At 43.2% G+C, this 26,054-nt stretch overlaps 1 protein-coding gene and 1 long non-coding RNA gene across 2 annotated transcripts in view; one reads left to right on the forward strand and one right to left on the reverse strand.

The window, feature by feature from the left end:
* Positions 1–1,151, reverse strand: part of LOC124787821 — a 33,724-nt gene extending 32,573 nt beyond the window's left edge. Inside the window, exon 1 of the long non-coding RNA XR_007016018.1 lies at positions 956–1,151. This is a non-coding gene — a long non-coding RNA (uncharacterized LOC124787821). The remainder of the gene's footprint in view (positions 1–955) is intronic.
* LOC124787820 (mediator of RNA polymerase II transcription subunit 1-like) overlaps positions 1,078–26,054 on the forward strand; it is a 237,130-nt gene continuing 212,153 nt past the window's right edge. Inside the window, exons 1-2 of the mRNA XM_047254752.1 lie at positions 1,078–1,422; positions 1,518–1,639. Of these exons, the coding sequence (XP_047110708.1) occupies positions 1,365–1,422; positions 1,518–1,639 (180 nt within the window). The 5' untranslated portion in view covers positions 1,078–1,364. The remainder of the gene's footprint in view (positions 1,423–1,517; positions 1,640–26,054) is intronic.

Below are 26,054 nucleotides of genomic sequence, written 5' to 3' on the forward strand. Positions count from 1 at the left end.
GCAATGTTTGTGGTAGTTGGTGGCCCTTCTTGACACCACCACTCCCTTTGGGACGGAATCTGTGTATCCCATCTGTCTGCGTCTAGGATAAAACTATGTTAACATGCGAGAATATTTTCAAGATGTTTGCAGATCATGTATCTGAGTCAGGATATGTGTCCTAGCCCCATATGTACCAAGCTGGTTGTGGAAAACCAGTTAAAAACCACATCTGGGCTAGCTGGCTTACCAGTCTCATCATTAATCAACAGAGTGGATTCGCCCACGCCAGGCTAGCCAGACATATGCTGGAAGCACCACTTTAATGCACTCAGTTACAAGGGCAGGTCTTTCAGTATAACTAACTGATGTAACGGGTTTCTTCATCAAGATCACGGCACCAACCACCTGTAACTACTATCTTCCCGGCCTTTATTCATATGTCTCAGATATGAATTACGTTTACCATATTAAAATGATCGATCGTATAACACTGTAAACCGCTCTTTGGAAAACTGCAGAACTGATACTGATATTATCTACCAATGTGAAAGAAGAACTTTCCAGAATGATTCTCTCACCCATGCGACAACAGCCTAATGTTTAATTTCGAATGCCGACATTAAATTATGACATAAACTGCGAACAGAAATATCTGTACGTATCTACAGGTTACAAAATACGTCGAATGAATAGACATTTTAGATCACGACGAGTACATCACAGCTTTACACTTTCTGATCTACAGGTTTTAACTTTTTTGGTGCTTCAACTGTTTATAACTTTTCTGTTATACAAACATTACAAATACCTTCATATTCACGGACGGAACTGGGAGGTAACATACAGTATACTGACCCGAGCACGCTATATTTTATTGTCATTGTGAAGCTAATGCAAAAACATCCCGGGTACATTACTTTATCAATACACGAGGTTTTATTTACAGAAAGCTACTAGTAATAATATAACATACCTCAGCATACTTAGTTTGTTTACAAAAACAACGCCTTTGTTTGTTGTGATCATCTGATCAGTTGACAAGCTGTGTCATCTATTCTCAACAGATGGGTTGTGAATCTCTGTTCTCTGGGATTCAGCTCTGTCCTTCATAAGTTATCTTTGGTTTGTTGGGGAAGCTGCTGTGGGGTGAAGTGGACAAACTCCCGCATCGTCGAATAAAATAGTGTTTTTAATTTTAAACATTCATATTGCCCATTTACCACCGCAGAAACGGAATACTAAGTCACTAGTGCGGCTGATAGCGGTTTTACTGGCTATCTAAATACTTTTTTGCAAGTTTGGTATTGGTTTGTGAAACTGTGATAAACCATATTTTCAGTCATAAAGCGTGTCGTTCATTGTTAACACGACGCTAAACAGAAATGTCATCGTACCCAGTTAAAGGTTATTCGGAAGGAGCAGTAAATCAGAAACCAACCGGTAAGAGAAACATTGTTGTATGAAAACTAAATAAATCGCATTCCCAAATAGATCCAAGTACTGGCTAATGAACGTGCCTTCATTATTTCCTAAAGGCCCGTCATTTGACAAAAGCAAAGAATGGCAGATGGAATTATTGATGGAGAAACTTCGCACCAAATCAAGCCAGTTCAAATCCTTCGTCGAATGTGCGAAGGCGGTGCGTATGGCACTATTGGTAAGTTGTATATAAATATTTTGTTAGCTTGTAACGAAGGAATGTCATCCACGCTACCAATCTCAATTTTAAAATTTGTCAGGGAATGTCTTGTTTGATAGTATGGATAAATAGACATATCATTTCCCAACGACTAACTCCTGAATCGAGGAAACACCTCTGCCCATGTATCTATTAATGTGTTAGTGGCAATCCTGCCAGCCAACAGGAAAGAACCAAGCAAGCTTTAGGTCAAGTAAGATGTTAATTAGTTAAAGCTGCAGACAGTTCAAAATGTTAATGTTTAAGTTTTCTTGTTTTTGCAGATTTTTGATAAATTCCTTTTTAAATAATTCTGGGTGCTGTTTATGACGATTGCCTCAAATATAGTCATGCTGAAGACAAGCTTTTCTCACAGCTGGCACAAAAACGAATTTGTGTTGTGCATTGTTGCAGTTACTTGGACAGTGCTGCACTGAAATATCTTTCTGCTGATGATGGTTGAGGCTATCTAAAAAGTTTTCTACATGATACGCCCAACAACATTCTGACCAGTACTAGTCATTTTTATGTAACTGAGCTAATTAATAATGTTCTCACATCCAGTGGGGCATTACTTACTAAAAGAAAGCATTACCATTTGGCATGCTTTGTTGCTGATGTTGGGTCTCATAACATGATTATTCAACCAATTTTACCTAATTTTTATTTGTATTCATCTTCTAGCCACCTTTTTTCTAGAAAATGTTTTACAAAAGATAATTGATGATAAGTGTCAGCTATTCCACAAAAGCCTGTATACAAAGTGTCAAAAACTAGTATTAAAGTTAGAATCTAAGAATATATTACAGCTCCCTTCATATCACTCACATAGGGCCAGATTAGACTAATTACAGCATACACTGAAGCATTCTTCCTGCACTCCGTACACAATACGGAACATGAAAAAATGATTATATGTAGTTCAATGAGAAATACAGTCACCTACTTCACTGTGGTTTGCAGAGCCTGGACATGGATGTAGCTCATAGTGTATAACACAGAATTGCAGCTTTTAATTACAGACAGGGTGATTCAATGACTTATACCGGCTTTTTTGAGCAGATTGAAATATTTTAACTCAAGTACGAGACCATGCTCCATCAGAATTTGGACACAGCAGCTCCTCAATGACGATAAGGTGGCAAGGAGTACATTTGCTGTATATTGGACAGTTTTTGAATTTGGTAGTGATAACATCAGAAATCAATTGAAGACTAACTGACATAGCTAATATGTACAGTTTCTTCTTGACTGCTAGCAAGACAGAGAGGTATGACACCGTGTTTGTTTATGGGAAATACGGAAGCGTCCGATCCCGCTCGTCTGCTTTGACCCATGACGTCACAAATATGGCGGAAACAAAAACAAACACACACTCTTTCCACAAGAAGCCTAATGACACTAACGGGACAAGCGCAGGAAATGGGGTGTTTTGGGTGGGGGGCAAACTAAATATAATCAAATTTAGACGCCTTGCGTAGCTACAACGTGTAAGTGAAGACAGCCATGCATGAATACCCACCCACCTCCCCAGGGGGGGGTCTAGTGTAGCGGGGGATACAACCTGTCGGCTTTGGACAATGACGTCACAAGTCGCCAGAGAGCAGTTTACCATTTTCGCTTTTGCTGTTATGTTTCAGTTTCAGTTTTTTACTGATTGCTTAATAAAGTGGATCTGTTTATTCTATCTCGTGAGATTTTTTTTAAAAAAAGCCAAAAAACACTTATCAGCTACTGAAGGGAGCTACAACACTAAGAAGAATCGCTTCTCGTTTGGCGACTTGTGACGTCATTGTCCAAAGCCGACGGGTTGTATCCCCTGCTACACTAGTCCCCCCAGGGGTCGTAACCCCTGCAACCCATAGAAGATAAAGATGCTCAAGTAGCTGATTAGTGTTTTTTGTCTTTAAAAAAAAAATCTCACGGTATAGAACGGACAGATCAGAAAAGTAAATAAAATAAGATAAAACAGAACTGGAGACAGCCACACTCAAACCAAACTCCGCGCCGTCATGACGTCACACACGACAACACCCTTACGTCACGGGTCAAAGCCGATGCGTGGGATCGGACGCTTCTGTCGACCCTGTTTATGGTTTATGGGCATGCACACAAGGTGAATGGCAGTATGCAAGCATTTCTTTGTGGGGGATGCTGATGAGCTTAACACTTCTTTCACCCAGTTTGTGATGGCCACAAGAAGATAGAGATTTGGATGTTCCGTGAATTGTTTTTGTGATAATTCGTTATGATATGGAATGTGCCAATATTGCAGTTGCAGAATTGTGTTTTATTCATCTCATGACGTTACATTTGCAATCCATGTGGTTTGTGTACAGGAAACATGTCAAAAATTTATAATACTGCTACAATGAGTTTAACACTAATAAGTAATAACATTAAAATAAATAATAACTTTATAAGGATATTTCTTGGTGTATGTAACACATTGTGTTCAGCTCAAATTTCCAGTTTGTCCTGCATGAATTCATCCACTGAGTAATAACATTTCAGTGTCAGTGCCTCATATAGCTTTCTCTTAAGTGAACCTAAATTCATCTGCATTAACTTGTTCCCTTTTAATTTATTACAAAATTTTATTCCCATTTATTAAGGTCCCTAGGCGTACAGTCTGAGGTGGTATGTGGAGACCATGAAACTTTCTTTGTTTCTGGTATCATGTGAAGGGACAAAATGGTTTCACTCAAATTATTCATGATTGTTGTACAAAAATATGATAATCTCATATATGTATAGGAATGGCAGAGTTAATATTTTAAGTTTGCTAAATAATGGACGTCATGGTTCTGTATGATTTGCAGTGCACATATTTTGAATGATTTTTTTCTGTATTTTTAGTATACACACTATGTTTGTGGAGTTACCCCAAAAAACAATACCATACCTAATGATGGATTCAAAGTAGCTTGTATATGCTACTTTTTGTGTGTTCATGTCAGTTTCAGCTGATAATATTTGCACTGAAAATGCAAAGCTGCTTAGTTTGTTTGCCAAGCATTCAGTGTGTGCCTGCCACCTCAAATTTTTATTTAATTTGTACTTAAGAATTTGACTGAGTCAACTTCTTCTATATCTTGGTTATTGTGAACAGTGTTAATCTGCTCATATTTTGACTGTTTGGTTTTGAATTGCATCATGCCAGTCTTGATAAGTTTAGCTGAAACAAAGATACTGAGGGCACTGATCACAGATTTGGGAATTTTTTCCGAATCCTGATTTTCAAGTAATACGGAACTGATGGGGAACCGATATTTAATGGTAAGTAATTTACGTAGAAGAGAAATAGGACTGGGCCTAATGTGGAGCCTTTTTTTAGTCAGAAAAAGAATATGTGCCATTTAAAGAGATGCTAACGCTTTGCTTTCTGTTTGATAAGTAGGATTTAAGCCACTGTAGGGTGCGGCCGCTAATGCCATAGTTTTCCAGTTTGTAAGTAAGCAGTGCATGGTTTACAGAATCAAATGCTTTCGTGAGGTTACATAAAATTCCTTCCTCCTCATTTCTCTTCTCTAGTGACATACTTATTTTCTCAGTGAAACTGTTCACTGCATCTATGGTGTTTTTCCCCTGATGAAAACCAAATTGATTGTTTAGAATAATAGAATATTTTGCAAAGAAGTATTGGATTTGGGCAACAGCAAATTTTTCAGATATTTTAGATATGACTTGGAGAATTGAGATAGGACGTTAATTTCCCATGGCCATGCTTGATCCCTTCTTGAAGAGTAGTTTGACTTCAGTATATTTCAGTACCTCAGGCAAACAGCCCTCTTCAAAACTTTGATTTATTATTTGAGCTAGTGGGTTTGCAATTTTATTGTGTACTGCTTTAATAACTTTGGTGGGTATTCTATCCCAATCTCCAAATTTTTTGTTTCTTAGTGTTAGAATAGCATTTTGTACATCCTCCACAAAAACTTTTAAAAATTTTGTAAAGTTTTCAGAGTTTTCTCTTAAGCCAAAGGGATTTACTTTGTTGTGATAATCTGTTACATCTACATCAGACATTGATTCATTTATAAAGAATTCATTAAAGTACTCTGGTATTTGAGTTGGACTTACAATAGTATTTCCTTCAATGTAAATTTTTGAAATTTCTTGGTTGCAGGCTTCAACACCTAGCTCAGATTTAATGGCTGACCACACAGCCTTTGTCTTATTTTTATTATTTTAAAATTAGCCTGAATATGATTTTATAGAGTCTAACATATTCAATGAAATCAATATCTTTATTATATTTTAATTCTCCGCAGTTGCCTTTTCATTACACTGGAAATTTTTATGCCCTGGGTAATCCACTTTAATTTATTTGTCATTTTATTGCTGCAGAGTCTGGTGGAAATGTTTCATTAAAGACGCCAAGAAAACTGTTTTTATCACGTGTGTTACAATGATCAAAAGGCCATTTTTTCTCTTTTAGCTTCTTACAAAATATTAGCAAGTTTTCTTTGCTGAAGTTCTCATACGTGAAATGTTCCGAAGTTCTCATACGTGAAATGTTCCGGTCTGTCTGTGGCGGCTCAGTGAACAATGCACAAAGGTCTGAAATACCTAGATCTAGACAAAATTTATACACGTCTTCATGTATATAATTAGTTAGAACATTAACAGTACAAGCTGCTGATCAGCCATTGTCTCTGGTAGATTCAAAGAAATTCAATTTGAAACCATATTTCTGTACTAAGTCAGCAAATCTTGAAGTGTAGCAGTTTTTTTTCTTTTTGCTCAACAAAGGTCTTCTAGCATAATTTGAAGATTAGACGAGAATAGTTGTGTTGTTCACACCTCTGGAATTCTGTATATTGAGATGATTATAACATTTGCGAGTGAGTACAGTATTTCTACACAATAGCTCTCAAACACAATTCATCATTTAAATAATTAAAACAATTTCGGGTCTCGTAATTTGTGTCATTATGTAGAAGTATTATACATGAGTCTCCACATGACTTGTTTCTTCCGCAAAAGCTACTTGCTAATCTGAAATTCCCTGTTTTGTTTAAAATTTTGTGTCCTCAGTAAACCATTGCTCATTTCTCTAATATTTTCACGTTCTGACAGAATGATTTCAGTTCCTGGTTTATATTTAAATGGGTTACGTAATGTGTATGCTTTTCAGATGATATTCATGGGAAAATAGGCAGATATGTAAGATTCACCTAATTACATGCAGGTGCAGTAAAAAAGTTTTTATTTAAACTAAATCTACTTGAGGTGTCTGGTTGCTACATGGTTGGCAAGTAGTGAGGAATACGTATGTACAATAAAGTACATCAGCTTTCGAAATTGATGCTATCAGCAAGGCAATAGTTCGTCAGCACTGCATAGCCTGTATGATAATTATTACACCATACAGTTATGCATATTTTAGCTTCTGAAGTATCAAGACCTCTGTGGGAACATGGGGTTTTCAGTGGAGAGGGGAAGGAGGGGGAATTCTCATTATTAATGCTTGTGAAACTATTAAAAACTTGTAAACTTCAGACCACTGTGGGAAAATAAGAGTTTTCAGGGGGAAGTTAAATAAAAATGCAAAATGCACATTGAAAAAAAAAATAGATTGTTATTGTGCAGTATTTGTTGGTCATGCTAGTTCACAACCAAACTATGAATTTGAATCTAAGCTTGACTTCATATTATGCTAAATGTCAGTCCATTTCTACAACTTAGATTTTTTTCCTAAAAAGATATGTTGTTGCGGTGACACATTTGTTGCCTTCTAGCAAAGTTTCACTTTCCAATTTCATCTGTGTTACAATCTGTGCTCCAAATCAATCTGATACCAAAACCTTTACTTCCAAAAATTAGTTTCAATGATGAATGGTAGTATTTCAGGCTTCAGTATGTCTAACTGGATAAGTATCAAACCACCTATCAGAAAAACTTGGGCTCAAGCCCCAGTCAGCCCAAAGAATTTTTATTCTCTGTCACTTATTGCTTCTTTTGTCCATGGCGAAGATACATCAGAGTGAAAAAATGCCAGATTGCGCTATTGTTTGGAGGCAGTGTTAAACTGTAGGTCACTCTGTCTGGCTGGGAAGTTGGTACAAAGGAAAGCGAAGTTGCACGACCTCCATCAGGACCATGCCTAGTATAGCCCCAAAGTTTTCAACAAACCTTCTGGCTTAGGACAACTTTGTCTTACCTTGTACTGCTGCTGACACACTGACTACTGTATATGTTTCTACACAATTTTTGATCGATATACAATGCCAGAAAAAAAAAATGAAGTGTCCAGAAGGAGAAAACGAAATGATAGTTCATGAATTGGGAGGGTATTTTGTGTTATTTCAGTGATTAGAAAATCGAGTCAAATTTACAAAGGATTGGCGGTAGGAGCCAATTTTTTGGTAGGACATTGCACCCATGTGGCATGAATGCATGCACTAATTTGGTTGAGGATGGCATAAAGCCAGTATATATCTTCTCCTGAGGCAAGATGGTCCTCCTGTTGTAACTGATCCTCAGTATCCTGGATACTGTCACTGAAACAGTCTCACACATTTTCTGTTGGGGACAAATCTGGGGCTTTATGATGAGTAGGCCTGCTCTCACACTTCCATGCAGTCCCTCATCGGGCCACTGTCACATCTGAATGCTCCACAAACCTGGATGTCGCAGGTTTCTACCTTCTGGTCTAATGGAGACCCACAATGAGTCCCCTTTCAAACTCTGTTAGATGCTGAGAACTAGAGATGGGCAGACTCGTTCATCCTTGGGAACTAGTTAACTGCTGATCGTTCTTTTTTGGGAACCGTTCATTTGTGTTTGGTATATGGTTCTTATGAAAAACTGAAAACTAGTTGTGTAGATGACTGAAGGATGGGGGGCACCAAGAGGGGGCACTTGCCTCCCCCCTTGGAGTATAGAGTTTTTATTCATTACAGAATTCTTACACACTTTTAGAAGTAATTTGTGTGATTCTGCAGAACGTGCCGTTTAGCCAACCGTAGCCTTGTGTGGCTGATCGCAGGGAAATAATATAGGGTGGCGCACGGAAAACCGGCCCCGAGTACAGACTGCTCGCCAATGACGGACGATGTGTTGCCCGTTAGGAGCAGATACAACAAACAGACAAACATGTAATAATTAGGCAGTGAAGAAATAACAAGCTAATGCAAGCAACAATTGCGAAACAATCGATGATGATGTGTAGAGAGCTGGAGAAGAGAACATGAAAATCTCACGTGACGCACATGGACTATAGCTCATGTAGTCTTGTAAACCTGTTGGTGGCTGTTTCCCAACTTAATAGACCACAAGTGTCTTGCATAAAATTCTTTGTTTCGACTTCCACTACATAGCTATGCTCCGTTGTAAACAATAATCATTTACACCCTATATATGCTTCACGTTGTCTCTGAGTTGGTAGGCAAAGTAGAGACTTTAATGGAAGCATAAAATAAAATTTGGTTTTCTCATACTTGCGTCTCTTAGTAAAAATTAGGTTTTTATGTTGCATTATTAACGTTAATGCAACAATAATAATAAAAATAATTAAGTTCGCAGTAATAAAGTTTTTGGTTTGAAAGCTGCTCCTGCACAAATGTTTTTGAGATAATAAGTAAATATGATTTTATGGCAATCTATGCCTTTTCAAATGGAGAGGCACTGCTTTTCCTACTGAGCCCAAATGACCCACAACCCACATTTTTTTTCCTCCCAAAGAAACCAAACTAGCAGGTAATGCAAATTGGATACAACCAAACATAAAAATAATTACAGCCTTCCTAAATGTAATGTTTTGTATATGAAAGATACACGAAAATCGTTTTATATGAATTTTCTTACACTAAAAATTAAGTTAGCTGCTAAACCAATTCGATGAAACCAAAAAATATATAAATAACAAAAAAAACTTGCCTTGTTATAAGTATGTCTTCTGCTGTTCATCGATATAATGAAATTAGCTGATATGCCCTTTTGTTACGTAAAAAGACGTACCTATTACATAGGAGAGCTTCCGTAAAGTTTGGAAGGTAGGAGACGAGGTACTGGCAGAAGTAAAGCTGTGAGTACCGGGCGTGAGTCGTGCTTCGGTGGCTCAGTTGGTAGAGCACTTGCCCGCGAAAGGCAAAGGTCCTGAGTTCGAATCTCGGTCGGGCACACAGTTTTAACCTGCCAGGAAGTTTCATATCAGCGCACACTCTGCTGCAGAGTGAAAATCTCATTCTGGAAACATCCTCCAGGCTGTGGCTAAGCCATGTCTCCGCAATATCCTTTCTTTCAGGAGTGCTAGTTCTGCAACGTTCGCAGGAGAGCTTCTGTAAAGTTTGGAAGGTAGGAGACGCGGTACTAGCTGAAGTAAAGCTATGAGTACCGGGCATGAGTCGTGCTTCGGTAGCTCAGTTGGTAGAGCACTTGCCAGTGAAAGGCAAAGGTCCCGAGTTCGAATCTCGGTCGGGCACACAGTTTTAATCTGCCAGAAAGTTTTATAAAATATTTTTTGATTACCAGTCATGGACGCTGAATAGCCAGAACCAAGAGCAAGAACAGTTTGGAACACATGTAAAATAGGCAAGCGCAGTGAATCAAACGAACAACTGGATACTGAACTAACTAGGAGCAGTCGGCAGTGGAACTGAGACAGGTGGTCATGCGAAGAACGACGAGTGCGGCCGAGGGAGATCGAGACTGAGATGAGCACGCGACCGAGGCTGGAATGAGAACTGCCGAAGTGACCGCTGCGACCGAAGTGAACTAGTGAACTAGGAACCGGTCGTTCCTCGTTGCCAGGAACTATAAGTAGGCTGCCGCGACCGAAGTGAACTGTGAACCAATCGTTCCTTGTTCCCGGAACTATAAGTAGACCGCCGCGACCGAAATGAACTATGAACCAATCGTTCCTTGGAGTTCGTTCCGTGGTCCTTTCGTTCATCTTGGTGAACCATTCCTTTGCACCTGTTCGTTCACGAACTACCCATCTCTACTGAGAACACAGTCTCACACGTGTACTCGACATCTGCATGTCCTTCACAGTGATCACTCAGTATCTGAAACTGTTCCCCCCTTGTTAATAGTACTCAACATGAACATCACTAATACACTCTGGTGGCCATTCTGCCACATAGATTTGCACTTCTTAATCATTTACAAACACACCAAAGATGTGTATGTGTATGGAGTAACGCTACATTGACATTTGATCATATGTTCCGGTTGCTTCGCTTTTTTTGTGTGGCAGTGTGAAATGTAATGCTATCCTGATTCTTCGTTTTAAATATGCAACACTGTTTTTCAAAATCTCAATAAACTTACAGATTACTGATTATGCTTTTAAAATTATACCTACACTATGTGATCTAAAGTATCCGGACACCCTCAAAAAAACATGTTTTTCATATTAGGTGCATTGTTCTGCACCTACTGCCAGGTACTCCATATCAGCAACCTCAGTAGTCATTAGATGTTGTGAGAGAGCAGAATGGGGTGCTCCGCGGAACTCATGGACTTCGAACATGGTCAGGTGATGGGTGTCACTTGTGTCATACATCTGTACGTGAGATTTCCACACTCCTAAACATCCCTAGGTCCACTGGACATTGCTACAAGTGAACTTATATATATATATATATAACAATTGGCAAAACCTAAAAGAAAATTTCATCGAAACAGCACAAAATGTAATTCCACTTCAAAAGAAACAAAACCAACCTTGGTGGAACACAAATTGTGAAACAGCAGTTAATTCTAGGCATGAGGCATTCAAAAATTAGAATAGTAACAAAACTGAAAAAAAAAATGTACAACACTTTCTAACTTTAACAAAAGAAACATCTAAATTAATTTGACAGACTGAAAGAAATAACGAAAAGTCCCAGCTTTTAGAAACTTGAAAAGATTTCCAAGAGAACAATACAAGACACTTTTATGAAACATTCAAAACAAAACTAATGACTTAACATCACAGTATTTGCTTCAAAAATGAAAATGGCAGTGTGACTCTTAAAAACCAGGAAAATTGTAAGATACTTACTAATTATTTTGAAAAACTGTTAGCCGGCCGATGTGGCCGAGCGGTTCTAGGCGCTTCAGTCTGGAACCGCGCGACCACTATGGTCCCAGGTTCGAATCCTGCCTCGGGCATGGATGTGTGTGATGTCCTTAGGTTAGTTAGGTTTAAGTAGTTCTAAGTTCTAGGGGACTGATGACCTCAGATGTTAAGTCCCATAGTGCTCAGAGCCATTTGAACCATTTTTGAAAAACTGTTACACTCTCCAGAACCAGTGAATAAATTCCAACCACAGGTAACTAACAACACCAACCCTAATTCTAAAAAATGTGATGAAATTGAAATAACAAAACAAATTAAGAGACTTAAAAACAAGAAAGCATACAGAGAAGATGGTATAATTGCAGAACTGCTAAAATCAGTTGGCCCTAACACTATGAAAGAGATCACTCAACTAATAGGACATATCTGTCAAAGTTAGAAATTATCCGAAGACTGGAAAACTGCCCTAATTTATCCATTGCATAAAAACGGGGATAGAACCTGTGTTAATAATTACCTCTTCACCTGGTCGCACACAAAATTGTCTTGCATTGTTTACTGGATCGAGCCCAAGAACAGTTAGAACCTAAAATTGGTGAAACAAGGCAGACTTTAGACCAAAAAGATCCTGTCCATCGCAGATTCTTAATTTAAAACTAATTCTTAGGCACCGAAGGATCTCTAGTAACAATATTGTATGTACAAATTAAAAAATGGAAAATCCAGGATGGAATGCAACAGTATTATGAGAAGGAAAGTTGCTACTCACCATATAGCAGAGATGCTGAGTTGCAGATAGGCACAACAAGAAGGCTCTCACAATTATAGCTTTCGGCCATTAAGGCCTTTGTCAACAATAAACACACATATGGGCGCGCGCGCACGCGCGCGCGCACACACACACACACACACACACACACACACACACGACTGCAGTCTCAGGCAACGGAAACCACACTTAGAGCAGCACACCAGTGCACGATGGGAGTGGCGACTGGGTGGGGCTAAGGAGAAGGCTGGAGCGGGGAGGGGGAGGGATAGTATGGTGGGGGTGCCGGACAGTTAAATGCTGCAGGTTAGATGGAGGGCAGGGGAGAGGTGTAAATACATTTGTGGATTTTGAAATGATCTACAACTCAGTCGATGGTGAATCTTTTTTCCAAATTTTAAAGGAACAGATGCTAGATAATAAAAATCTAACACTGATTAAGGAAATGTTAACGCACACTAGCTCTAAAGTTAAATTCATGTGAGAAATTCCTGAAGCATTTGGTATAAAGACTGTTGTTAGACAGAGAGATGGACTCTCCTTATTACTGTTTAACTGCCTATTACTGTTTAACTGTGTTTTGGAAAAGGTAATAACTGAATGTCGAGAGCAAAAGTTGAGTCAAAATATAGATCAATCAATCAATATAATAGAGGGAAACATTCCACGTGGGAAAAATTATATATAAAAACAAAGATGAGGTGACTTACCGAACGAAAGCGCTGGCAGGTCGATAGACACACAAACAAACACAAACATACACACAAAATTCAAGCTTTCGCAACAAACTGTTGCCTCATCAGGAAAGAGGGAAGGAGAGGGAAAGGATGTGGGTTTTAAGGGAGAGGGTAAGGAGTCATTCCAATCCCGGGAGCGGAAAGACTTACCTTAGGGGTAAAAAAGGACGGGTATACACTCGCACACACACACACACACACACACACACACACACACACACACACACACACACATATCCATCCACACATATACAGACACAAGCAGACATATTTAAAGACAAAGAGTTTGGGCAGAGATGTCAGTCGAGGCGGAAGTGCAGAGGCAAAGATGATGTTGAGTGACAGGTGAGGTATGAGTGGCGGCAACTTGAAATTAGCGGAGATTGAGGCCTGGTGGGTATCGGGAAGAGAGGATATATTGAAGAGCAAGTTCCCATCTCCGGAGTTCGGATAGGTTGGTGTTGGTGGGAAGTATCCAGATAACCCGGACGGTGTAACACTGTGCCAAGATGTGCTGGCTGTGCACCAAGGCATGTTTAGCCACAGGGTGATCCTCATTACCAACAAACACTGTCTGCCTGTGTCCATTCATGCGAATGGACAGTTTGTTGCTGGTCATTCCCACATAGAATGCATCACAGTGTAGGCAGGTCAGTTGGTAAATCACGTGGGTGCTTTCACACGTGGCTCTGCCTTTGATCGTGTACACCTTCCGGGTTACAGGACTGGAGTAGGTGGTGGTGGGAGGGTGCATGGGACAGGTTTTGCATCGGGGGCGGTTACAAGGATAGGAGCCAGAGGGTAGGGCAGGTGGCTTGGGGATTTCATAGGGATGAACTAACAGGTTACGAAGGTTAGGTGGACGGCGGAAAGACACTCTTGGTGGAGTGGGGAGGATTTCATGAAGGATGGATCTCATTTCAGGGCAGGATTTGAGGAAGTCGTATCCCTGCTGGAGAGCCACATTCAGAGTCTGGTCCAGTCCGGGAAAGTATCCTGTCACAAGTGGGGCACTTTTGTGGTTCTTCTGTGGGGGATTCTGGGTTTGAGGGGATGAGGAAATGGCTCTGGTTATTTGCTTCTGTACCAGGTCGGGAGGGTAGTTGCGGGATGCGAAAGCTGTTGTCAGGTTGTTGGTGTAATGATTCAGGGATTCCGGACTGGAGCAGATTCGTTTGCCACGAAGACCTAGGTTGTAGGGAAGGGACCGTTTGATGTGGAATGGGTGGCAGCTGTCATAATGGAGGTACTGTTGCTTGTTGGTGGGTTTGATGTGGACGGACGTGTGAAGTTGGCCATTGGACAGGTGGAGGTCAACGTCAAGGAAAGTGGCATGGGATTTGGAGTAGGACCAGGTGAATCTGATGGAACCAAAGGAGTTGAGGTTGGAGAGGAAATTCTGGAGTTCTTCTTCACTGTGAGTCCAGATCATGAAGATGTCATCAATAAATCTGTACCAAACTTTGGGTTGGCAGACTTGGGTAACCAAGAAGGCTTCCTCTAAGCGACCCATGAATAGGTTGGCGTACGAGGGGGCCATCCTGGTACCCATGGCTGTTCCCTTCAATTGTTGGTATGTCTGGCCTTCAAAAGTGAAGAAGTTGTGGGTCAGGATGAAGCTGGCTAAGGTAATGAGGAAAGAGGTTTTAGATAGGGTGGCAGGTGATCGGCGTGAAATGAAATGCTCCATCGCAGCGAGGCCCTGGACGTGCGGAATATTTGTGTATAAGGACGTGGCATCAATAGTTACAAGGATGGTTTCCGGGGGTAACAGATTGGGTAAGGATGCCAGGCGTTCAAGGAAGTGGTTGGTGTCTTTGATGAAGGATGGGAGACTGCATGTAATGGGTTGAAGGTGTTGATCTATGTAGGCAGAGATACGTTCTGTGGGGGCTTGGTAACCAGCTACAATGGGGCGGCCGGGATGATTGGGTTTGTGGATTTTAGGAAGAAGGTAGAAGGTAGGGGTGCGGGGTGTCGGTGGGGTCAGGAGGTTGATGGAGTCAGGTGAAAGGTTTTGCAGGGGGCCTAAGGTTCTGAGGATTCCTTGAAGCTCCGCCTGGACATCGGGAATGGGGTTACCTTGGCAAACTTTGTATGTGGTGTTGTCTGAAAGCTGACGCAGTCCCTCAGCCACATACTCCCGACGATCAAGTACCACGGTCGTGGAACCCCTGTCCGCCGGAAGAATGACGATGAGAACCCCTGTCCGCCGGAAGAATGACGATGGATCGGTCAGCCTTCAGATCATGGATAGCCTGGGCTTCAGCAGTGGTGATGTTGGGTGTAGGATTAAGGTTTTTTAAGAAGGATTGAGATGCAAGGCTGGAAGTCAGAAATTCCTGGAAGGTTTGGAGAGGGTGATTTTGAGGAAGAGGAGGTGGGTCCCGCTGTGACGGAGGACGGAACTGTTCCTGGCAGGGTTCAATTTGGATGGTGTCTTGGGGAGTCGGATCATTAGGAGTAGGATTAGGATCATTTTTCTTCGTGGCAAAGTGATACTTCCAGCAGAGAGTACGAGTGTAGGACAGTAAATCTTTGACGAGGGCTGTTTGGTTGAATCTGGGAGTGGGGCTGAAGGTGAGGCCTTTGGATAGGACAGAGGTTTCGGATTGGGAGAGAGGTTTGGAGGAAAGGTTAACTACTGAATTAGGGTGTTGTGGTTCCAGATTGTGTTGATCGGAATTTTGAGGTTTTGGAGGGAGTGGAGCTGGAAGTGGGAGATTGAGTAGATGGGAGAGACTGGGTTTGTGTGCAATGAGAGGAGGTTGAGGTTTGCTGGAAAGGTTGTGAAGGGTGAGCGAGTTGCCTTTCTGGAGGTGGGAAACCAGGAGATTGGATAGTTTTTTGAGGTGGAGGGTGGCATGCTGTTCTAATTTACGGTTGGCCTGTAGGAGGATGCTCTGAACAGCCGGTGTGGATGTGGGAGAGGAAAGATTAAGGACTTTTATTAAGGATAGGAGTTGACGGGTGTGTTCATTGGCTGAGTTGATGTGTAGGTGAAGGATTAGGTGGGTGAGGGCAATGGATTGTTCAGTTTGGAACTGGTATAGGGACTGATGGGAGGAAGGGTTGCAGCCAGAGATGGGAACTTTAAGTGTGAGGCCTTTGGGGGTGATGCCAAATGTCAGACAAGCCTGAGAAAATAGAATATGGGAGCGTAATCTGGCTAGGGCGAAGGCATGTTTGCGGAGGGAATGTAAATAAAACTTAAAGGGGTCGTTGTGGGGGTGTTGTGAGGGTGACATGGTATTAGAAGGTGGAAAGTGTAACATGAGGTGAAACGAAAATGAAAATAAAAATATATGGGGAGAGATAAAGGTGAACCGGAAAGTAACTGGAGATCTGGAATGAAAAAAGGCGAAAAGGTGTTGGTTACAGCTGGGCTATGTTGGACTTGGGTTGATAGACAACGATGTGCATCAAGGTTAGGTGGTTGTGTTGCCGCCAAAACACGTTAAAGGACGGAGAAATTCGGGAAAATTTCGAAAAACTGCGTGTAGTATATTAAAAGGAGTGGTATATCCTGATGAGGCAACAGTTTGTTACGAAAGCTTGAATTTTGTGTGTATGTTTGTGTTTCTTTGTGTGTCTATCGACCTGCCAGCGCTTTCGTTCGGTAAGTCACCTCATCTTTGTTTTTATATATAATTTTTCCCACGTGGAATGTTTCCCTCTATTATATTGATATCATTAATTTGAATCCAACAATTACGTTTGTTATTGTCACTGTTGCATTTCGAAATCTTTTCTGTCGTCTTATTTTCCTCTTTCTGTTTTTGCCAGTAGTTTCACTTTGTATTCACCTTCTCCTTTTTACCGTAATCTGCTATACTATTTTATCCCGCCTATATATACTAAATAATACGTAACCCACTTCCAAACCATAACCAAAAAATTTTTTTTTTGCCGCTTTCAGCACTACCGCCGCTATAATATCCACCGTTTCTAGTTCACAAACAGCTCCTTTCACCTTTTGAACAACCATTTCGGCCAGTTCTAATAACTTTCGCTCTATTTCCATTTCCGTTTTTCCCACATCACTTATAATTTTTAGCCACTTCCCACAGGTTTTAACGTCATTATTTCTTCGTCAGACAATTGTTAGCCTCATTTTGATAATCTGCCACCACAATACCACTCCTTTTAATATACTACACACAGTTTTTTTGAAATTTTCCCGAATTTCTCCGTCCTTTAACGTGTTTTGGCGGCAACACAACCACCTAACCTTGATGCACATCGTTGTCTATCAACCCAAGTCCAACATAGCCCAGCTGTAACCAACACCTTTTCGCCTTTTTTCATTCCAGATCTCCAGTTACTTTCCGGTTCACCTTTATCTCTCCCCATATATTTTTATTTTCATTTTCGTTTCACCTCATGTTACACTTTCCACCTTCTAATACCATGTCACCCTCACAACACCCCCACAACGACCCCTTTAAGTTTTATTTACATTCCCTCCGCAAACATGCCTTCGCCCTAGCCAGATTACGCTCCCATATTCTATTTTCTCAGGCTTGTCTGACATTTGGCATCACCCCCAAAGGCCTCACACTTAAAGTTCCCATCTCTGGCTGCAACCCTTCCTTCCATCAGTCCCTATACCAGTTCCAAACTGAACAATCCATTGCCCTCACCCACCTAATCCTTCACCTACACATCAACTCAGCCAATGAACACACCCGTCAACTCCTATCCTTAATAAAAGTTCTTAATCTTTCCTCTCCCACATCCACACCGGCTGTTCAGAGCATCCTCCTACAGGCCAACCGTAAATTAGAACAGCATGCCACCCTCCACCTCAAAAAACTATCCAATCTCCTGGTTTCCCACCTCCAGAAAGGCAACTCGCTCACCCTTCACAACCTTTCCAGCAAACCTCAACCTCCTCTCATTGCACACAAACCCAGTCTCTCCCATCTACTCAATCTCCCACTTCCAGCTCCACTCCCTCCAAAACCTCAAAATTCCGATCAACACAATCTGGAACCACAACACCCTAATTCAGTAGTTAACCTTTCCTCCAAACCTCTCTCCCAATCCGAAACCTCTGTCCTATCCAAAGGCCTCACCTTCAGCCCCACTCCCAGATTCAACCAAACAGCCCTCGTCAAAGATTTACTGTCCTACACTCGTACTCTCTGCTGGAAGTATCACTTTGCCACGAAGAAAAATGATCCTAATCCTACTCCTAATGATCCGACTCCCCAAGACACCATCCAAATTGAACCCTGCCCGGAACAGTTCCGTCCTCCGTCACAGCGGGACCCACCTCCTCTTCCTCAAAATCACCCTCTCCAAACCTTCCAGGAATTTCTGACTTCCAGCCTTGCATCTCAATCCTTCTTAAAAAACCTTAATCCTACACCCAACATCACCACTGCTGAAGCCCAGGCTATCCGTGATCTGAAGGCTGACCGATCCATCGTCATTCTTCCGGCGGACAGGGGTTCCACGACCGTGGTACTTGATCGTCGGGAGTATGTGGCTGAGGGACTGCGTCAGCTTTCAGACAACACCACATACAAAGTTTGCCAAGGTAACCCCATTCCCGATGTCCAAGCGGAGCTTCAAGGAATCCTCAGAACCTTAGGCCCCCTGCAAAACCTTTCACCTGACTCCATCAACCTCCTGACCCCACCGACACCCCGCACCCCTACCTTCTACCTTCTTCCTAAAATCCACAAACCCAATCATCCCGGCCGCCCCATTGTAGCTGGTTACCAAGCCCCCACAGAACGTATCTCTGCCTACATAGATCAACACCTTCAACCCATTACATGCAGTCTCCCATCCTTCATCAAAGACACCAACCACTTCCTTGAACGCCTGGCATCCTTACCCAATCTGTTACCCCCGGAAACCATCCTTGTTACTATTGATGCCACGTCCTTATACACAAATATTCCGCACGTCCAGGGCCTCGCTGCGATGGAGCATTTCATTTCACGCCGATCACCTGCCACCCTATCTAAAACCTCTTTCCTCATTACCTTAGCCAGCTTCATCCTGACCCACAACTTCTTCACTTTTGAAGGCCAGACATACCAACAATTGAAGGGAACAGCCATGGGTACCAGGATGGCCCCCTCGTACGCCAACCTATTCATGGGTCGCTTAGAGGAAGCCTTCTTGGTTACCCAAGTCTGCCAACCCAAAGTTTGGTACAGATTTATTGATGACATCTTCATGATCTGGACTCACAGTGAAGAAGAACTCCAGAATTTCCTCTCCAACCTCAACTCCTTTGGTTCCATCAGATTCACCTGGTCCTACTCCAAATCCCATGCCACTTTCCTTGACGTTGACCTCCACCTGTCCAATGGCCAACTTCACACGTCCGTCCACATCAAACCCACCAACAAGCAACAGTACCTCCATTATGACAGCTGCCACCCATTCCACATCAAACGGTCCCTTCCCTACAACCTAGGTCTTCGTGGCAAACGAATCTGCTCCAGTCCGGAATCCCTGAATCATTACACCAACAACCTGACAACAGCTTTCGCATCCCGCAACTACCCTCCCGACCTGGTACAGAAGCAAATAACCAGAGCCATTTCCTCATCCCCTCAAACCCAGAATCCCCCACAGAAGAACCACAAAAGTGCCCCACTTGTGACAGGATACTTTCCCGGACTGGACCAGACTCTGAATGTGGCTCTCCAGCAGGGATACGACTTCCTCAAATCCTGCCCTGAAATGAGATCCATCCTTCATGAAATCCTCCCCACTCCGCCAAGAGTGTCTTTCCGCCGTCCACCTAACCTTCGTAACCTGTTAGTTCATCCCTATGAAATCCCCAAGCCACCTGCCCTACCCTCTGGCTCCTATCCTTGTAACCGCCCCCGATCCAAAACCTGTCCCATGCACCCTCCCACCACCACCTACTCCAGTCCTGTAACCCGGAAGGTGTACACGATCAAAGGCAGAGCCACGTGTGAAAGCACCCACGTGATTTACCAACTGACCTGCCTACACTGTGATGCATTCTATGTGGGAATGACCAGCAACAAACTGTCAATTCGCATGAATGGACACAGGCAGACAGTGTTTGTTGGTAATGAGGATCACCCTGTGGCTAAACATGCCTTGGTGCACAGCCAGCGCATCTTGGCACAGTGTTACACCGTCCGGGTTATCTGGATACTTCCCACCAACACCAACCTATCCGAACTCCGGAGATGGGAACTTGCTCTTCAATATATCCTCTCTTCCCGTTACCCACCAGGCCTCAATCTCCGCTAATTTCAAGTTGCCGCCACTCATACCTCACCTGTCATTCCACAACGTCTTTGCCTCTGCACTTCCGCCTCGACTGACACCTCTGCCCAAACTCTTTGTCTTTAAATATGTCTGCTTGTGTCTGTATATGTGTGGATGGATATGTGTGTGTGTGTGTGTGTGTGTGTGTGTGTGTGTGTGTGTGTGTGTGTGTGTGTGTGCGAGTGTATACCCGTCCTTTTTTCCCCCTAAGGTAAGTCTTTCCGCTCCCAGGATTGGAATGACTCCTTACCCTCTCCCTTAAAACCCACATCCTTTCCCTCTCCTTCCCTCTTTCCTGATGAGGCAACAGTTTGTTGCGAAAGCTTGAATTTTGTGTGTATGTTTGTGTGTCTATCGATCAATCAAGTAAGTTAGGCAGGAGTAATATCAGAATAGACTGCCCTGCATTTGCAGATGAGCAGGCAATTTTAACTAGGGATTTTACCATAGCTCAAAAACAAATTGAAATTCCTAAATAACTTGCGGAAAAAGTAGGACTATAAATATCATCTGAAAAAATGGAATATATGACATGCAACATACCAGTACCAAAGGTTTTGAACATGAAATATTTGAAAATAAAAATGTTTTCTCAGTTTAAATACTTGGGAGAAATCATTCAAGAAAACAGTGTGGAAAAAATTAACTTTTCATGGTTGGGATTCACAGTCATATAATATTTCTTAAACGACATCATAGTCGCCGTTGACTGTATGAAATATTGATTATTATAATTGCAATTTCGGCCTTAGGGCCATTTTCAAGTAACACAGCAAAAGTTACCTAAACACAAAAAATACAAAAATGAAGCACAGGGTGTATATACATAATTAAACAAGCATTTCATTAAGATAGTAGCGTAATTATAAAAATTGGTGAGGAATGTACATAACTTACATTCCGTCAGAATATAAGACTATCTGACATGAGTACATGTCGTCGTCAAAATTTTGATTATCACTACGTGATACCCTCACCCAGCTGACCTCCATTTCGCCAGTGCACACTGCCTACCATTTTTCTGCCATGAACCTTCAAAGGCTGGTACTCGGCAATCAGCAAGGTGACTGCCCTTCATTTGTTCCTTATCCTCCTTTCCCCAGTATGAATTTTCTCCAGTGGAACGTTCATGGCATTAGATCCTAGTTGGATCTAATGCCATGAACTCTCCATTATGGCTGCTCTTGAAATCACAACGTCCAGTTGTTTTTTACATCCAGGAAACAAAATTGCATCTTTGTGGCTGCTTCGACCTCCCTCATTTCCTTCTGATCCACATTGACCCCTCCCCTCCACCGAGGGTAGCATTCCACATCATGGGGGAGTCATACTGCTCATTCGGGATGACATGATGTCTATAGCCAAACCATCTCACTGAACACCCCACTGCAAGCAGTTGCAGCTTGCATTTTCCTTCCTCGTTTCATGTTTTCTCTTTGTAACTTCTACATCCTTTCATCATTTGCCATTTGCTCCAGCGTGTTGGTCAGCTCCCTCACTCGTTTTTGCTGCTCTGCAACTTAAATGCCCACCATCCCCTTTGGGGCTCTGCGAGAACCTATCCAAGAGGTTCCCACTTGGCTGTCCTTCTCCATCAACTTAACCTCATCTGTCTTAACACTGGAGTGCCTACGTTCTGTTCAGACCCCATGCAAACCTGGTCCCGCTTGGGCCTCACATTCTGCACTGCCTAGCTTGCCCATTGCCTTGAATGGTCCGTTCTCTCTGACACGTACTTGAGCAACCAGTTCCCATGTGCAATCCGTTTGCCGACTCGTACCTCACGTGCATGTAAACCCAGCCGGCAGCTTTCTAAGGCTGGCTGGAGGTTTTACTTCACCCTGGCGACCTTCGATGATCAACATTTCCACAGTTGCGATGACCAGGTAGACTACCTTACAAATGTTATCCTTACTACGGCAGAATTTTCCATACCTCGCACTACTTCTTTACCGTGCTGTGTCCTAGTCCCCTGGTAGACTGAGGCATTCTGCTATGAGATTCACGCATGAGATGTGCTCTCTGCATTTTTAACTGTCATGCTTCGATGGTGAACTGTATTCATTAGAAACAGCTACATTGCATTCTTCCAGATAACAAAAAAGGTAGCTGAATTTCCTTTACTAGTTCTTTTAACAGTTTCACTACCTCTTGCATCATGTGGTGCAACCTCCATCAGCTCTCTGGGATCAAGATTCATTCCGTGATTTCCGACCTGACCATAGCAGATGATGTCATGAACCCTATTGCTGTGCCGCCCCCCCCCCCCCCCCCCCCCTGGAGCTCATGGTTCTTTTGTCAGTTCATGCGTGTGCGCTGGGGCCCCCAAGCTATCAAGCTATTGCAGTCCATTCTTCCTCCCCTGGCTGCATTTTCTTAACAGTGGCCCTCCTACCCGCCTCCCCTTTTCCCCTCTCTGTGTTTTGATTTATGTTGACCTGGCTATCCACCTAGTTCCCTGTATTGCGTGCAATTTTGTTCATCTTGCCTGTTCCCTTTCATCCTTTGTGGCGTTTAGGTCCCCGCTTTAGTTTTGACTTCCAGTTCTAAATTTTCTGTTTCTAGTGTGAACCATTTGGGGAAGAACTTCCTCCCTAGCATCTATGGCATGGATTCCTCTCCCCCTTCCTTCCCCTTTTCCTTCTCTGCTGTAGTCGCTCCACCCCACTAGGTCATCAGCACCTGAAGCCAGTCCTTGTGATGGGGCTGCCATGTACCCATCTGACTGAGTACCCCGACAACACAGGGATCACACTTCTTATACCTGAGCTGTTGCCTCCCCATGTGTGCCTAAGAGTGGTTGCTTGTCACTTCAGAGCATCAGAACTTCAGGTACTAGCTGCCATGCCAGATGGCCCTTGCTGTGGCTCAGTGGTTTACATGGGGAGAGCCCCTGATTGGAGTGGGTGTTATCAGGGTGGATGCTTCGCACATGAAGCATATGAGGCTCCAAAAATCTGGCCAATCTTCTAAGGCCATCTCTTTGAGTGGTAACAAATCATTGAATACTACTTCTTATGATCCTGCGGCCTTCTCTTCCCTGGCTACACCCTGGAAGGAGGGCCAGGCTCCCTGGCTTTGGACAAAACACTTGCCCTGCTACCTGGTCTGTACTAGAACGGACGGGGACACATTCACCTCCACAAAGCCATTGTTTTTGTGGGGAATATTGAGGACAAGATTGGTAAAGGTAAGTCTCTCAGGTCGGACTCCCTGTTGATCAAAGCGTCTTCAGCTGCACAATCTACAGTTCTTTGTGCTTATGATCGTCTTGACAATGTCACAGTGTCTATTACCCCTCACCAGTCTCTGAATATGGTGCAGAGAGTGATTTTTCATAGGCACCTCATCCTGCAAACTGATGAGGAGCTCCGGATTAATCTAGAGCAACTCGGCGTTCATATTGTTTGACGGGCGCACTAATACCGGCGCCTTCATTCTGGCTTTTGAGGCAGATACCCTCCCAGAGAAGGTTAAGATTATGTTCTACAGATCTGATGTGAAGCACCATCCACTGTGGCTGGGTGGTTCTAGGCACTTCAGTCTGGAACTGTGCGACCACTACGGTCGCAGGTTCGAATCCTGCCTCGGGCATGGATGTGTGTGATGTCCTTAGGTTAGTTAGGTTTAAGTAGTTCTAAGTTCTAGGGCACTGATGAACTCAGATGTTGAATCCCATAGTACTCAGAGCCATTTGAACCATTTGTGATGTGAAGCTGTACGTCCCACCACCCATGAGGTGCTTTCAGTGCATATGTTTTGGGCATGTGTCTTCCCGCTGTACGGCAGACCATCTATGTGGTAACACCCACTCCATGAGGGAAGCACCTGTGTTCTACCACCTGTGTGTGTCAATTGTCATGACCACCACTCTCCACACTCTTCAGATTGCCAAGCTTACAAGGGAGAAAGAAGAGCCAAGAATACAAGTCCCTGGATTGCCTATCTTATGCTGAGGCTCACCAAAATATGACAAGACTCCATCCATTGTCACTTTCATCAACTTTTGTCTGCATTACATTCTTTCCCCCTCCTACCTGTTCCTTTCCCCAGTCCCATCCCCCTCCCCCTCCTCTTCCCCTGCAGTTCCCACTCCCTCCCCTCTGGGAGCTGCTCCACCTCCCTGGCTGAGGAAGTGCCCTTCCCCCCCCCCCCCCCCCCCCCCCCCCCCCCCCCTCCTCCCAGGACCCTCGCTCCGGTGTCTCTCAGGCCGGAAGCCTACTAGCACAACTTGACCACAAGACACACCACGTGCGCACTCCGATATTGCCTGCTCTCTTTCGGTTCCGGATCTTGCAGAAGCCCGTTCTCCCTCTATGCCCTGCCCTACTCTACCTCTGAAGGAGGAGGAGGAGGAGGAGGAGAAGAAGAAGAAGAAGAAGAAGAAGAAGAAACATAAGTCCCTGGACAAAGCCCTTCCTTTGCCCCCGAGGTACCATCTCTGCCCTCACAACCTGAGACTGACTTCCTATTTATGGATGTCACGTCATCCCTGTCGGTGACAACCACTGACCGAGTGACATGACCTTCTCTTGGTTTCTTTATGTCTAACCATACGATGTGTTACCATACGATAATCCAGTGGAAATGCAATGGATATTATTGTCACCTGCTGGAAGTACAATGCCTTGCTTCCTCCTATTCTGTGTTCTGTCTTGCTCTTCAAGAAAGCACTTCCATGATGACCACTCTCCAACGTTTCATGGTTATCGGGCATTCTGCCAGATCTGTGCCCACCTGGGGGTAGCATCTGGAAGGATCTGCACGTTGGACCACGCCAGTGTCATTAGTGACTGGATTCCCATTTGTACCAGTTTGGAAGCAAAAATGGTTAGAGTACAAACGACTCTGGCAATTACCATTTGCAATGTCTACCTCCTTCCAGGTTGGAAAATTTGTAAATTTGTGGTAAGTTCTAAGGTCATCAGTCCCTAGACTTACACACTACTTAATCTAACTTAAACTAACTTACGCTAAGGACAACACACACATCAATGCCCAAGAGAGGACTCGAACCTCCGACAGGGGGAGCTGCGCGAACCGTGGCAAGGTGCCCTCAGACCCCACGGCTATCGCATGCGGCTCCAGGTAGGCTACTTTGTTGTGTAGAATATGTAGAACTGTCTACCTTCAGCAGCAGCTCCTATCCCCATATCTCCTCCTCTGGGACTTCAGTGCACACCACCCTCTGTGGGGGAGTGCCACTTCGATGGGTAGGGGTCTTACAATTGACCAACTTATTACTGACTTTGATTTGTGTCTCCTAAATGATGATTTCCTTACCCACTTCAGGGCTGCTCATGGCACTTTTACTGCTGTCGATCTCACAATCTACTCCTCTGCTCACGCGGCTTCCCGGCATTGTCCACCCCATGATGATCTTTGTGACAGTGATCACTTTCCAATGAGATTTTTGTTCCCCTGCCACCACCAGGCAGACACGCCTCTACGTTAGGCATTGTGCAGAGCCAATTGGTCTTTATATACATCTGCTGCGCACTTTGACAGCTGTCTCTCAAACTGCATTGATGCGGTCATGCAGGGCATCTCTGGAACTATTCTTCATGCTCGTGGCACTGCTGTCCCCCTATCCTCAGGTCA

The sequence above is a fragment of the Schistocerca piceifrons genome, chromosome 3, assembly GCF_021461385.2.
Source record: "Schistocerca piceifrons isolate TAMUIC-IGC-003096 chromosome 3, iqSchPice1.1, whole genome shotgun sequence".
Lineage (NCBI taxonomy): Eukaryota > Metazoa > Arthropoda > Insecta > Orthoptera > Acrididae > Schistocerca > Schistocerca piceifrons.